Here is a 16,074-nt window from a genome sequence, read left to right as displayed (position 1 = left end):
ACTCTCCTTCATCTCCTCAAAATGTGTGTATGCATGTGCGTGCAGTAATTATGCACCCCACTGCGGTGTACACCGAGACGACCAAAAAAAGGGCCAGATCAGCAGCAAATGGGATGAATAATTAAGGGAGCAACAGTGTGATTCATATCAGAGGCCCTCACCCTGACAGAGTTGTTGGCCAACTCTGATGCTCACAGTTATTGCACACAAGACATAGTGCAGGTGGCTGGAATTCCACAACAAATGCAAGTACACTTTTTCAGACAGTACAGTACTTGTCTAACTTGACTTGCAAACACAAAATTTTTCCAAAGGACAGTTGACCTTTAAGGGACCTCTCTACATCACCATTCTAATCCCCCTTTTCCCCTTTCACCCTGACTTCTCCTGTGACCCGGTGTAATGACACCAAACCAATGACCTCAAAGGAGCAGAACAGTGCATGGACACACAGGTGGACTGGATACCTCTCTGACCCTTTCTTGTCATGTCTCTTTCTGGGCTACTTGCCTTTACAGCAGCTGCCTTCACCTCCTGGATCTCCTGGACACAATTGTAGTGACAAAAGGAAAGATTGGTGTCTGGACAAAAGTTGGAAAAGACAGGTTGCTATCAGGACAAAAGTTGGAAGGAAAAGGTTGGTGTCAGGACACAAGTTGGAAAGAAAAGGTTGGTGTCAGGACACAAGTTGGAAAGAAAAGGTTGGTGTCAGGACACAAGTTGGATAGAAAAGGTTGGTGTAGGGACAAGAGTTGGAAAGGAAAAGTTGGTGTAGGGACAAGAGTTGGAAAGGAAAAGTTGGTGTAGGGACAAATCTTGGAAAGAAAAAGTTGGTGTGGGGTAGGGCTGTCAAAATTGCTCAAAAATGACATTCGAATATTCCTTCTAAAAATAACTCATAGGTTCGAACCATTCGATTTTTTTTTCTTTTTTTCGCATCATGTCCACAAGAGGGCAAACTAATACAAGGAAACATACTTGTATATGTATTAATATAAGGAAACATAACTACTTGTAGGTATTTTTATCTCAACATAAACGTCTTTGAAAACCTTTACATACGTACACATTAAAACACATAAAACAATTATCTATAACATTACATTATAAACGACCGCGGACCTCTCGCTCGCCCCCCCTCTCTGACCCGTCATGCAGTTCGTTCAGTGCAGCGGCCCAGGCCAACGCCCACTCGCAAAGAGGACAGCTGCGGTGGTGTTTTTTTTTTTCTCCACAATCGAATATCAATTTTCACATTCGAAGGTCCATTTTTTTTTTTCAAATTCGAATTTAAATTCGTATTTAGAATATTCGTTGACAGCCCTAGTGTGGGGGCAAATGTTAGAAAGGAAAGGTAAGTGTAGGGACAAAAGTGGAAACAAAGGTTGGTGTAGGTACAAAAGTTGGAAAGTAAAAGTTAGTGAAAGGACAAAAGATAGAAAGGTTAAGTTGGTGTTGGGACAGAAGTTGGAAAGTTAAAGTTGGTGAAGGGACAACAATTAGAAAGGACAAAAGTTTAAAGAGAGAGGCTGGTGTTGCGACAAAACTTGAAAGAGGTTGGTGTAGGGACAAAGTTGGAAAGTAAAGGTTAGGTTAGGGACAAACGTTTGACAGGAAAGGTTGGCGTTGGGACAAAAATTTATAGAGAAAGGCTGGTGCAGGGACAAAAGTTGGAATGGAAAAGTCAGTGAAGGGACAAAGTTGAATAGTTAAGGTTGGTGAAGGGACAAAAATTTGAATGAAAATGGTGTAGGGACAAAAGTTGGAATGAAAATGGTGAGGGACAAAAGTTGGAAAGGAAAGGATGGTGTAGGGACAGAAGTTGGAAAGGAAAGGATGGTGTAGGGACAGAAGTTGGAATGAAAACGGTGTAGGGACAAAAGTTGAAAAGGAAAAGTTGGTGAAGGGACAGAACTTGGAAGAGAAAGGTTGACGTCAGGACAAGAATTGAAAGAGAAAGGTTGGTGTAGGGACAAAGTTGGAAAGGAAAGGTTGGTGTTGGGACAAAAGTTGGAAGGAGGTATGGAAGCCCTGAGGGGATGTAACAGAACAAAAAGTGACGAGTGTGGCTTTTGTATGGCCTTGCAATACTTTTATCACTCTTTTTTTTTTTTTTACTAAGTTCCCTCAGGGCTTCCATAACTAGGCGATAGAGGAAGTTGTCATGAAGCTGGAAGTGACTGTATATTAAAGCAAAAAAAAAAAAAGTGACAAAAGGAAGGAAACAGAGAATAAGAGGATCAGAGAAGAGGGGAGAAAGAGAAAGAGGGCACGGTGGAATACGCCAGAGAAAACTGAGCCAGCGAGACAAGGCAGGTTGGCAGAGGAAGAGAGAGGAAGTGAGAGGGAGGGGAGAAACGTGAGGATGACAGAGAGAAAAGGGAATGAGAGAGAGAGAGGGGAGGGAGCGATGGGGAGCAGGAGGAGCAGCTGGCACACAGCTGATGGCTCCTCAATCACTGTGTCTCCCCCCTCTGGTGGGAGGTCAGAGGAGCTGCCACCCCCCTCCTCCCGCCCTGCTCCTCTCTCCTTCTCTGTTCTTGGCTCTTCCAGGCTGTTATGTAATAAAGCTGGAAGAGGAATGAAGGCAGCAGAGACGAGTATGGTGAGGGAGTTGAGATTTATTATCTATTTATTGGGGAGGAAGATGCTGTTAAAGGACTATGCTGGTGGTTTTGCACGTTTTAGCCACTTTACTATGAATCACATCTTATTTACAGTTTGCCAACCATCTTCCTGAATACTGTGTAGACTTCTAGATTTTAATTGCTGTTTCCTAACTTTTAAGCAGTCATACACTCTTAGAAATAAATGTGCTAAATAGAACCATAATGGGTTCTTCCTCTTGTCCCCATAAAAGAGCCCTTTTTGGTTCCTGGATAGAACCTATTATAAGTGTTTCACCTGAAACCATTTTACCTAAAACCCAACATAAAGGGTTATATCTAAAACCTAAAAAATGTTTTAACTGCTGGCTGTGACACAAATTGCCCCTCGGGGATAATAAAGATACCTTGAACCTTGAAACCATCTGTAAAAGGTTCCATCCAGAACCCCTTATGTTAGGTTCTACAGAGAACATTCATGCTTTCAATCATTCTTGAAGAGCCTATTCTCCCAAAAAGGTTTCTTTGGATGAAAACAGTTCTTGATAGAACCCTTAGGGTGCGTTTGTTAATCCAATCTTATGCTTTACACTACAGTGAGAGTGCAGTTGTTTGAAATAACAGAGCGTCCTGTTTCTACACGAGTTAACAAACCATTAAGTTAATCACACTTACGCTTTGCTTGGTGCTCTGCTGCTCCGTCTCCCTGGACAGAGTTCCCAGAGTGTGCTCGGCTCCAAGAGTTTGGTTTTCTGAATAACCGAAAAGTATTTTCCAACAGTGCTCCAAATTTACGAGCGGTCAAGTTTTCCACCAGAGGGCGCTCCAGCACTTTGAGCGAGAATGTCAATTTAGTTAAATTCAATTCAATTCCTTTTATTGTCACTGCAAATGAATACAACAAAATTCAACGCACAGAATAAAATGGAACTCATTTGAAAATAATAAATGAATAATAAAGGAGGGGATAAAATGTCATTCATTCATACTTTAAACACACTGCACACACATTGGACACGCACACACACGCAGGCACGCACAGGCAGTGCCAACATATGCCGTAAACATAAATAAGTTAGAATTATTTGCACATAAAATAAATAAATGAATAAAGTTATGAATAAAGTTGCAAAGAATCCTTCAGGAAACCTTTCTTCCAAAAAGGGTTCTTAATGGGACCTTTAGTCAAACAAATCACCCTTGCGTAACCCATTATTTAAAAAGGGGTCTTCAGAAGCAAATGGTTCTGGGTTGAACCCTTAGCCCTTCAGGAAGAACCCTTTTGGAACCCTGAATTTCCAAGAGGAAAGGTTTACACTCATTTTAAGCCCATTGTGAAATGCAGCTTACTAAAACTAAGTTGAAAGTGTCTGCCTTTCCTTGTTACAATAAATGTGTGGTAATGACTGCTAAAAATGATTGATTTGAAAACTCTGTATGTGATTCAACCCATAAGATATAGCATTTCAATGCAATTGTATCATTATTTCAAATCATTCTGATGGCTGAAGTGGTAAATTGTAGTTTTTTGATACTACAACTGTGGGCTCTATAGTCAGGAATTTCCAGATTGTGCACATTGTGGCTTTAATTTGAGCAAGTCTCTGACTTCCAACTCCCTGTAATCAGTGGAAACAAGTGCTAGCAGTGTCGTAGTACTTAAGATCGGTCTTGGTCTCGAGATCACCTTTTGAAGGTCTCACTGTCATCTTGGAATCAATGCCATTTTCACTCTGACTTGTCTCTGTTTTAGACAAAGACGACATCAGGTTTATATTTAGGTCAGGACCACAACTGTGGGTATATCATTTAATTGCCAGTGCAAAAAAGGAGTAATGATTTAAGATTGTTAAGTTGATTTCAGCTCCTTAGTGTTTATATTTGCTCACTCATAGAAAACCCACACATAAATTTCCCCTTTTCAATGTCTGATTCTGACATTATTTTATTAAGACATATCTCATGATACACTTACACATACACATTTTCATGTGGGTTCTTTTATGGGAATGTGGATCTTTCAGACCGGTTGAGGAGTCCCTATGGTTTGCATGTTCTACATTTTATTGTAAGTGTGTCATGCAGTGTGGGACTCGCACTGATCTGGTCAAGTCTTGACTTGGTCTCAACCTCTCAAAGTCTTGTTCTTTTCTTAGTTCAGTATGCCAAGGAAAGGGTTAAAAATGACTTGCAATATCATATTATTATTTTAAAGTAATATTGCTCATCCCTTGTTTATATACAATGAGTAAAAAATAGATTATTTATTTTTTTATTATGCCCCCGCATCAGCAATAGCAGTGGCCAGAGGCATTATTTTTTCACCTTGGGGAAATTTCTTAAATTTTGGCACAAATGTCCACCTGGACTCAAGGAAGAACTGATTACATTTTGGGGGTTATAGGTTAATGGTCAAGGACGTTGTTACTTCATATGTTTCATTCTGGCAAACTCAAAGTTGAACTGATTAAATTTTGGTGATTGAAGGTTAAACAGTCAAGGTCACTGTGACCTTGCGTGCATATCATGCTCGTGAATGTGATATCTCAAGAACACTTGGAGAAAATTTCTTCAAATTTGGCACAGACATCCACTTCAAGACGAGGCTGAACTGATTTGAATTTGTTGGTCAAAGGTCACTGTGACCTTGCATTAGATATCTCAAGAAGGCCCTGAGGAAATTTCCTAAAATTTTACACAAACATCCGCTTGGATTTAAGAATGACATGATAAACAGTGTCTATGCAGGTCAACCATAGAGTGTTGTTTGTGTCCCCTAGTTTCACCTTAGCAGTTTTTACAGGCCTGAGACTTGAGGAACATTTGACAAAAAAATATAAATACAATAAACACACAGTAATAATAAATATAGTGTTGCATATGTATGCAGTGTTGCTGATGACCTATCAGATGTTTTGTAGGGCCCCTTGGAGGCCAACCAAGTGGTTGGGAGAGAGAGCTTTAAAGCTGCCGAAAACTTGGATTCAAATGTATTTCTCTACAACATTAAATATTCAGGACTAAATAAACAACAGTCAAAGTTAAAGTTTGGAATAGATATTCCTAGTTATTATTTATTTAGATTTGTGATTGGCAGTGCTTGTAATATACATAAGCAAACAAACCCATAAGTGACTCAAATGAAGCTAAACCCTGGTTGGTGCATGGAAAGCTCACAAGTAGATGTCAACATGAGGTGTGTGATAGTGCCAAATATGGGGTAATACAGCAGACTACAGATAAAGTGGCAGCAGCAATGGAGATGAGACAGGGACAGAACATGGGTTTGGAGGGTTTTGTCACTAAACAGACAGATTAAGAAACAGACAGGGAAAGAAATGGATATCAAAGGAGCTGAGGGAAGATTAAAAAATACACAAATGAAAGCATGGAGGGAATAAGTGCAGGGAGCAAGTGATGAGGGATGAAGCTGCTGTTTTGATTGACAGTGGATTTGGTCTCTCTGAATTCTGTTTCTTGGAGAGGAAGAGAGAGGAAAAAAACAGAATGGGACAGGAAGACAGATAGTTTGACAGACGAGAAGAAGAGGAGCAAAAAGGGGGGAAAAGGCGACAGAGAGAGATGAAAGCTATCGACTCTCAGTGTGTACATCAGAAAGCCATAAGGAAAAGCTTGATTCCTTGACTTTTATCCACTGTAATTACCATCTCCCACTGTTGGAGGGAAATTTGACTTATCTCTTTGGAACAAGTCCACTCGTTCTCTCTGTCTAACTTTCCCCATGTGCTTGATAACGCTGCTTCGCAGAGGGCAGAGAGGGAGAAATTCAAAGCCTTGAAAGACGAGATGAGGGAAACTTTGCTGTGTGCGAGAGCCACAGCATTCAAGGAGGAAGAAATGTGAACATCGAAAGCGAAATGCTCTCTCAGCCAGATGAGGAGGAACGGTAAAAGAGTACCAGAGCGGGCTCGTGAGGATGAGAAGGAGAGCATGAAGAATACCAAACGAGGAGAAGTGAGGGTAGGGGAGGCAGAGACAAGAAGAGAGAGTGATGAAGAGACAGGCAGAGAAGGCTGCAGGGTAAAATAGGACAAAGATGAATGGACGCGGATGGAAAAGTATTGGTTTCACAGGACGGGGAGAACGACAGCAGGCGGCGAGGGAATTGAAAGGGAACAAATAAGGGAGAAAAATGGAGAGAGGGAATTGAAAGGGAACAAATAAGGGAGAAAAATGGAGAGACGTATAAAAAAACACAGAGTGAGATAAGAAAAAGGTTGTTAATTCATGACAAGGCGGGGTGAAAAGACAGAAAGCACCAGGGAAAGAGAGGAGGAGACAGATGGACTGAAAGGAAGACAGATAAAGGCTCGGAGGAATCGGTTATGGAGAGGAAAGCCTGAGGGAAGAGGTAGAAGTTAAATAACGGGAGAGTGAAGGTAGTTGTCTTGTCATCAGAGTCATTGACCACGAGGGAAATCAGGCGTGCAGCTCCTCTACAAGTCATTTAATCTACTATTGAGTCTTTAAAGCTAATTTTTTACAACACAAATGACAGTGTGTGAACGGAGAGAGGCTGTTTCATTTGTTGCAAATGCAAATCAGCTTGCTTTTATCAACTGAAGTGTCATTGTACTGATCCCAGTGCAGTGCGCTGTCTTGTTTTAGGATGTAGATGTTGTTTTAAGTTAAGGGACTGTAATTGAATCAGGAATATTTAAGTCATTGTAATTAGTATGGAACATTAGCATATATTAAGCTTGATAATTATGATTTGTTGCCTTACCAAGTTTAGGTTTTTTATCTATATTTTTTAAATGGTACAAATGCCACATTATTGTTCAGTTCATATTCATAGACATATCTGCTCCTACTGTATCTGTATAGCCCTTCAAGACTAAGTCCCCACTGGACTACATAGTAATGGCTAATCTGTGTCATTTTGGAGTGACTGTTATTACCGGTTTTCCACTCGGAAGTACTGTTTATAGCGGGAAACTTTGAGGGAAACTTAAAGTGGGAAGCTTTTCTGAATGTTATTCTAACCCCTTACTTAACCGTCTCTGCAAACCTACAATGGTCTTGAGTTGTCCGATGACTTGAATGCTGCTACTTTGTAAACATACAAATCTTTCTGCCATCTGTTCTATATGACATGAATGAGGCATAATTCCTAGCAACAAAGCACTGCTAGTCACTGCTAGTTTCCGACTGATGCCGTTGTCATTTTCATGGTCAGCACCCACGTTTTGTAATCAGCAAATGTTCTTGTGCTCATTTTTTGACCATGGATGGAAAGGTCTTAAAATGAGGAATCAGAAAATCAGGCGCATTGTTAGCAGATTGCCTTCTCAAGGCAGCAGAAAGCGATTGCGCAATTGATCCACTAAAACCTGGTCTTATTAAGAGACTGGGGATTAATTAAGGGACTACATACAACCTCTTAGCCCCTTGCGCCTTACTTTACATCCAGATTATGCACAGCTTAACAAGCACAGTGGAGTTGGACACAACCTTAATGCACTTGGGCCATGCAATTTAGACCATGTGCCATATATCATTTGCGTAGGGCCCTGAGTATTCAAACTGATTGAGCTTTGGCTTTGTTAAGTGTAGTTACCAGTGGCATTCAGAAGTTACAGTTTGGTTGACAATAGTTAGCGTCCATATTGCTTTATTCCCCATCTGTTAGTAGCATATGGTAAAATACATGTATTTCTTAACTGCAAATACAGAAAGCTGTGACTGTGTGGTTTGTATAAGGTGTAAGTCTGTAAGTCTGTGTCGTCCCAGACTAAGAATTTACGTAGTCGAATGTCATCGGTCAAGTCTTGCCTGTCTTCATCTAATCTTCAAATGTTTTTTTTTTATCATTATGATTATTTATTACCTCCACCAAGAAGGTTATGTTTTTGCCGGCGTTTGTCTGTTTGTTTGTCTGCAAAATAACTCAAAAAGTTCTGAACGGATTTTGATGAAATTTTCAGGAAAGGTTGATAATGGGACAAGGAACAGATGATAAAATTTTGGTGGTGATCGGTTGAAGTGAAGTGGATAAAATAATAAAATGGTGGGAAATCCGAGCTGCTTGGCGGAGGTCTGCGATCTCCGATCTTCTAGTTTATTTATTTTTTGTTGTGCTGATTGATCAATATTCTCATTTTTGACACCTGGTGCTACAAAGGGTTTTCAAGGGGCTTGCCCCCCTCTGTTATATTTTTCGCCCCTTCTGTTTCAGCCTTTTGTATCTACAGAAAATAGCTGTTGTTTCAGAACCATGGACAACACTGCTTGTTGTGTGTAGAGGATACGTGTGTGATGACAGACAGACAGACAGACCACATCACCTCATTTGGTTTCTTTAGCCCTATTCGCATGGGTCTTGTATTACCTGGGGACCTTGGGATTTACCCCCCCTACATATGTGGTTTGTGCGGCGCATTCACACTTGATAAGCGAAGTCTGTATTTGACTTGAATTTACTGGTATAATCCCCCCCAGATATGATGCTCAGAGTCTTTACAAAACACAGAAACACTACCACCAGCAGTGATGTACAGTTTCAACCTCCTTCTGTCTTGGCTCTGCCACACATTGTCACGATATTCATCTCATCATCTTTTAAGATCGATTCATTTTAGTTTGCTTTTTCCATGAACAGGTCACCATGCAGTATGATGAAATGAGCCTCCTGCACCCAAGATGTTGTCAAAACTTTCATTTATAGTTGTCAACGCAGCCTGTAACTCTCAATCAGGAGAGAGGCAGAAACAAGACACAGAGAAAACAAAAAAACCTAAATACAACCCCTAATCACAGAGATGCATTTTCCCATGGGACTAATATTATCACATGAGCTATGTTTGGCCAAATATGGTAGGTACTTTGTGGTGGAATTTTTCCATGACACATTACAGACATGGCAGATTTGCATGAGATTAAGATCACAGGCGACCTCCGCATTTATTACAAATTACCAGAGGTCCCCAGGTAATAACAGTCCCGTGCCAATAGGGCTTTAGCCTGCTTGCTTTTCATGGTTGTAAAGAGAAAGAGATGCCAGCCACAAGCCACTAATGGCTGTTTCCTGTCTCCTCCTGCTGATTTTGACAAAGTTAAGTTCATAAAGTATTTAGCGCTCTATGTTGTTGTTATTTAGTCTATATAATATATTATAATTTATCCGGAGAAACCAAGCAATTCTGTGTAAAATTAGACATTTAGCACCCTCATGAGTACATGTTCCCACTGCTGTGACAATTCCACTGTGAGATAGACAGTTGATTCACATGCCGACTCATCACACAACCACCTACATACAATATAATACTGGTATGCAGTATGGAATTGGGTTATGGTAACTACTGTAATGTTGAGCCAATAGAAAAGAAATCCAAACTTACAAGGCTGTCAGTAACCAGTGAGGGGAACTCTATTTTAAAAGTAATGATTCTGTCATTGACAACAAGGATTCACATATTTCAGCTTGAGGTTTCTGTTTGTTGATGCACTGACCACCCCAAAGAGAGAACTTGCCCGAGTCCAATAACTGCAGTTTGTTAAGCCAATTCAACATGAGTGACAGCAGACAATTCCCTTTTAGATGCCGAAGTTATCACCACAATGCTTTCACCCAGTCGGCTTCATTCAAACAGGAAATAGAATAAAGGACGGCTGGTGCCTGTCCAGAAGTTAAACTCTGTGTGACTTCTCACAGATGACTATAATCCTCTTCTCTTTCCAGTGGAGACCAACTGGGCTACACAATGCAACCCTGCAGAGCAGCAGCCCAGTGTGCAGGCCTGCAGATGCCCTCTGCACAGCTTAACTCCGTGTCCTGCAACTGCTTCTCCCCCCTCCTCCTCTCTCTCACCCCATCTCCACTTTCTCCTTGTTTATTTATTGTGCAGATGATCTCAAGCCTCAAATTGACTTGTGGGATTGATTTGGCAACACCCTCCTCCCTCCTCTTCATTTCCTCCCCTCTTCTCCTTCTTCCCCTCCCTCTGTCTCTCCCCTCAAAAGACTTTTGATTAATCCAGCGACCTCCTCTGTGAGTTGCAGAAGAAAGAAAAAAAAAACGAAGGACGGAGAGGGAGAGGGAGAAGGATGAGGGGAAAGGGAAAACAAGAGAGAGATGGGACGCCTCTATTACCCAGCCAGAAAGTTATGTGATCCATTTGATAAGAAAAGCTCTTTTTGATTGAGGATGAGAAAAGAAGCAAACTCTTTCGTGGGAGGGAAAATAAAGAGAGATTGATGCAGTGAGAAAGAGATGAAGGAAACAAATGACAATGGAGAGAGAGTGGGAAGTAGGAAGTAATTGACCGTTCGCTAAGCCCTGTTACTGTTGCTACGCCTGCCAAGTTTGCCATTCTTGCACAGCATATAGTCTGCAATAACAGGGGTGAGTCGGAAAATCTGTAGCTAACTAGCTAATTAAGCTAACATGGCTTGCTTGAAAGCATTTTCTCCAGCTGACTTTTTAATGTTTCCACTCCAGCTCACCAGTATTTAAACAAGAACCCGGCGTGTGTCTCGGCGTGCAGCAGGTTATGCTGGGACATCAACGCCACAGCAAGGCTGCAGGTGTATGTAAGAGTGGGGAAACAAGAGAGAAGGGCAAGAAGGAGGGAGGCAATGTGTGCGCGCCCCGCTCTATTTGTCATCCCGGCCGCGGCCTTTGGTGACACCTTGTTCATTTGCAAAAGCGACTGTTTGAGATGCAGGGATCGATCGAGCAAATAGAAGTAAGGGCCCTGAAGATAGAGAGAGAGGGAGGGAGAAAGAAGTATGGGCAGTTTTCATTACCTACATCTGCACATTCAAAGTGGACACACACCACTATCTGTACTGTGTTTGGTGTCATTCATACTGGAGTGGTGGACCGTGAGATAACTGTAAAATATGACTATGTTCATATTGGCAGGAAACACATACAATTTTCTTCCTGTTTAGCCTAAATAGAATCAAACTTTGCAAGTTTAAATCCTATGTGGAAGAACTTGTCTAACAGAATGTTCCTTGAAAAGAGGATGAATGATGTTCTTTTGGTTTTATTACTGACAATAAAAACAACATTTTCTTGAAGTTTAAATAATTCACTTCAAAACTCAGTAGTTCTGACAAGGTTTTAGTTTGATGTATTTATTTTTTCATCATGGCGAGCATTGACTTTCTATCTCCATCTGATAACTTAACTTCCATCCATTATGTTGGCAGAACTTTTGATGTGAAATTGATTTGTTTAATGGCAGCTAATGGCTCCATGAATCTAAAACATGCTCCAGAGACTTAATTCTTCATCCATATAACAGATCCGTCATCTTGACAACCACGCTGTCACTTTATGCTGCAAACTGCATCTCAAAGATGTTGGTTTTGGTGTTTCTGACCAGAATGTAAACAAATGCTGATGACAAAACAGGTTTATCTGGTATTGACTTTAAAAATAGCCTACTTATAGCCAATTTATTATGTTGGAGGTACCAGCATATTTATAACCTGCTCCGGTTTCTGTATTCATAATGGTGGGTGTTATGATTTGGTAGACTGGCCATCACCAAGTCCATGTAGACAACTTCATTTGTACATTTTTGTGTACAAGGCCATACTGGGTGAACTTAATCTATATACTGTACGTAATCTCCTGACGTAGACCTCTGGCAGTCTTCAGCTTAGTCCCACAAGGTGGCTTTGCTACCAGGCTTCAAGGGTTTGCACGGAGCTGGGGTAAAAAGCCTTTTCCTACTTTACTTTTTGGACTTCAAATAATCTGCACAGCAAATTACATCTAAATCACCTAAGTTACATCCAGGTAACTTAGAAATGCAACTGCTTTGTGTGAGCTGAATTTAGCCTCCGTCTTGTTTTTTTATGATTGCGTTTTCCCGTCTGCTGTGTTTTATTTCTATTTAAACTGTGACTGGTGTTCTGCCTTAGCCGAGTCTCTCTTGGAAAAGACATTCCTATCTCAAGGGACCTCCTAGTTAAATTAAGGTTGAATAAAAAAGTAATCTCTATAAACAGATATCTGCATTTGAATGCAGAATTTGTAGGCAACCAGAAAAGATTCTGGTATTGGAAGTTTTTTGTTTGTTCTGTTCTGTGTTCAGTCCAAGTACTGCTGACCAATCATGTTTGAGCGGGCTTCGGTTGCATGCAGGTACACAGTTACTGTGGAGAGCAAAAGATGGGGAATGTATTGGCTGAAATAAAATCTCAGAACCTATCTGCTCTCCTCTGACGAAGATGTATTAGTAAGTTGGTTTACCTGCATTCACATGCAGATATTTGCTTGTAAAGATTAACCGCCTCTCAACTCCAACCCTATTCTCCTGTGTCAAGTTGCTAATCAGACTGTACACAATGACCAGCATATGGAAGAGGAAGTCTTGGCCCGAATATTCGGCTACACCAGAACCCTCAAAATATTGACCTTTGTCCCAAAAGGTTAAATCGTTGTCAGACCTATAGGAGATGGGTTTTTTTTTGTTTTGTTTTTTTTCATCAAACTACTGTTTAAAATGTGAAGAATTATTAATATTTCAAGCTTGATCCATTATTTTAAAAGAATAGTTCAACATTTCTTAATGGGAATTTAAGTAATAGAACATTTTGGGAAATACCCTTACCCACTCTTTAGCTTTGTAAGCTACAGAGCTGGAGCTGCTAGGTCATCTAGCTTATACCGAGTTTACACAACATGATTTTATTCTACCAGATCAGAGGAAATTGCACCCATGAGTGACAATCACTATGAATGAATTTTCAAAGACGCAATCTGAAATATGGGCTGTTGTGTCGCAGACGCCCAAGATTTATATATCAGGTTAAATATCTGGACCTGTCTGCGAGTCCAAATTCTGTAGCCTGAAATTTATTATAAACAGCAATGACAGTAGCAACAACCTAAAGCCAATGAGAGTGGGAAATATTGGGCGAGGAGGAGAAGGAGTTATGTTTCTTCCTTGGTTTTTCGCTGCAAATTAGCACACAAACAACTTGGATAACCATTTTCTTGTGAACATCTATTTTGGAGGAAAGAACTACTGTCTTGCATGTGGTCTTGCGTCTTTTCCCATATCACTTCTCGCATGTGTTTTATTGACCAAACAGACTTTGCAGATTTCTCTCAGTGAAATGTCTTATATTGTGTTATAACATGCTGCTTATCACTTTTGTAATGTGCAAACCACAACAACTTCAAGATACCCCATGGTGAGACAGACAGCCATGTAATGTGATCAGCATAGCAATCTGACGACCTTTAAAGTCATACAGCGTGTAGGCGCCCTTGGCATCAAGAATTATAAGCTGTGGTTTTAGAGTGGTATTGATTTTTCAACTAATTCTTGGCAAATAAGCATGTTTGCCAACATGATGAAATATTGCTTTGAATAATGTAATTAGCATAGCTGTTATGTGTTCAGTCGTCTTTGTGTATTGGTTGTGTTTCTCATCCCAGATCTAACCCTAACACTTCAGGGACATGGTAGCATTTGGTCATGATGACACTGACCACGGAGCAGCTGGCAGCCAGAGGCCGTTTTGTCAGCATCACTCAACTCACCATGTCACATCCTATAAGGCACATATAGATGGCACACACTCAAGAGGTCTTAGAAGGATAAACACACACACAAGCTAGAACAGGCATGTATTTGTACTTGCATGGACAGAAAAGCACCTAAACAAATTACATGCAGGCGACGCCACTGCCGACAACACACTCAGACACACAGTGTGTGTGCTGCTCCAGTGGCTGAGTCAAAGTTAGTTTATATGGAGAGCTATGCACATAAGAAATCCAAGGTTTCATATGAAGGGGATCGGACAAAGTGCATTACAAAGTGCTGTTTACTGTGTCGGGACAGAGGAAATGAATTCAAAGCAGGCTCGGGTGATGTCACTTTCTAATGTACTGTATTTTTAAAGCTCTCTGCTGAGCCATGCTCTCTCTATCTCTCTCTCTCCAGCGGGGGAATTCTCCGTACAGTCACTCCCAGCTTTGTCTGACCTCCGGTGTACCAGCAACCAGACTTTATTCCTCCTAAATCTCCCTCTCCTAATCCTTCCCTGCCTCTGCCTCTCTCTTTTTCACACACTTCACACTCGCCTCTGACAGAAATACTGTACAACAGGGAGGATGAAATAGGAGACAGCTGGAAAGCAATTGTCTTTTTATGCCATGAGGAAGCACTGTGAGCGTTTAAGAGGGAGAATGATTGTTCTAACACCGGTCCTCCCTGTCTGCTTTTCTTTTTTTGCAGTGCAGTTCAACTTGATTCCTGTGGGGCTCAGGATAGTGGCCATCCAGAGTACCAAGACAGGGCTCTACGTTGCCATGAACAGCGAGGGCTACCTCTACACTTCGGTACGGTCAGCACATACAATACAGTAACACCCTTTAAAGACTTGATTTTATTACAGCACCCCTGGTTGAAAAACTGCCACTCCATCAGTGGCTTTGCTTGTGACATTCTGAATGTCGTTGTAGAGTTTGTTGAAATTGAAGTAATGCAGAAACGTCTGGAGTTCCATGAAAGCTTTTGAAGTCAGTCTGTGTGGCAGCATCACTTACAGTAGATGGATGTGTGTAATAGCCTCTTACACACCACTTTGTGTTGCTTTTAAAAGTAACAGAACATTTGTTATTTATTCTCATATTAGAGCTGAAACCTGGACTGTAACTGAACACACTGTTGATCTCTGCAGTTATGAAAGGTAATTCGCAAAAAAATTATGATAAAGTTGCTCCGAAATTCTTTAATCATCCAGTGTGATAACTACTTCTCCTTTAAATATATGAAAATATAAACATTTGAATCTCATCTGCTTCACCCAGGTTCCATTTTGCATAAACTTTGTAGCCATTTTAAGCAACACAAGATAAACCAGATCAACATTTATAGATAGTATATTGTCCACAGTCTGCATTCACAATAAATGTCTTTATGTTATGACAATTTCCCATATAGATAGGTATATGTTACTTAAAGGGACAGTTCACCCCAAAATTAAAAATACATATTTTTCCTCATACCTGTAGTGCTATTTATCAGTCTAGATTGTTTTGGTGTGAGTTGCAGAGTGTTGGAGATATCGGCCGTAGAGATGTCTGCCTTCTCTGGAACTAGATGGCACTCAGCTTGTGGTGCTCAAATCACCCTTTTTTTTTTTCTTTTTTTTTTTTTTTAAACTCAACAGCAATGTCTCTTTCCAAAAAACATGACACAGTTGCACAAGAAAATTCAAAGGGCTCTAGTTTTGCAGACCGGGCCAGGCGGATTTTGCAGGTTTGGCACACTGTGCGCGCTGGCGCAGCTACTCCTCTTTCCCACCTCCATCCCTCCTACCTGCGCAAGTCGGAAAGAGGGAGGAGAGAAGGCGTGGAGTGGGTTTTACACACATCACACCAATCAAATGAGCCCCTCTCCTCGCCCTTAAATGCGCCGTGCGAAGGCGTAATGAGAGTTTACTCAATTCGCCATGGCAGAAGAGAGCA

General features: G+C 40.9%; 1 protein-coding gene across 1 annotated transcript in view; it reads left to right on the top strand.

Moving 5' to 3' along the window:
- Positions 1-16,074, top strand: part of fgf11a (fibroblast growth factor 11a) — a 122,167-nt gene that overhangs the window by 72,031 nt on the left and 34,062 nt on the right. The window contains exon 4 of the mRNA XM_050067111.1: positions 14,840-14,943. Within this exon, the coding sequence (XP_049923068.1) occupies positions 14,840-14,943 (104 nt within the window). The remainder of the gene's footprint in view (positions 1-14,839; positions 14,944-16,074) is intronic.

Source organism: Epinephelus moara, chromosome 17 (assembly GCF_006386435.1).
Source record: "Epinephelus moara isolate mb chromosome 17, YSFRI_EMoa_1.0, whole genome shotgun sequence".
In the NCBI taxonomy this organism is placed as follows: Eukaryota; Metazoa; Chordata; class Actinopteri; order Perciformes; family Serranidae; genus Epinephelus; species Epinephelus moara.
The sequence above is the reverse complement of the archived record's forward strand: the minus strand, read 5'-3'. Positions and strand labels throughout refer to the sequence as shown.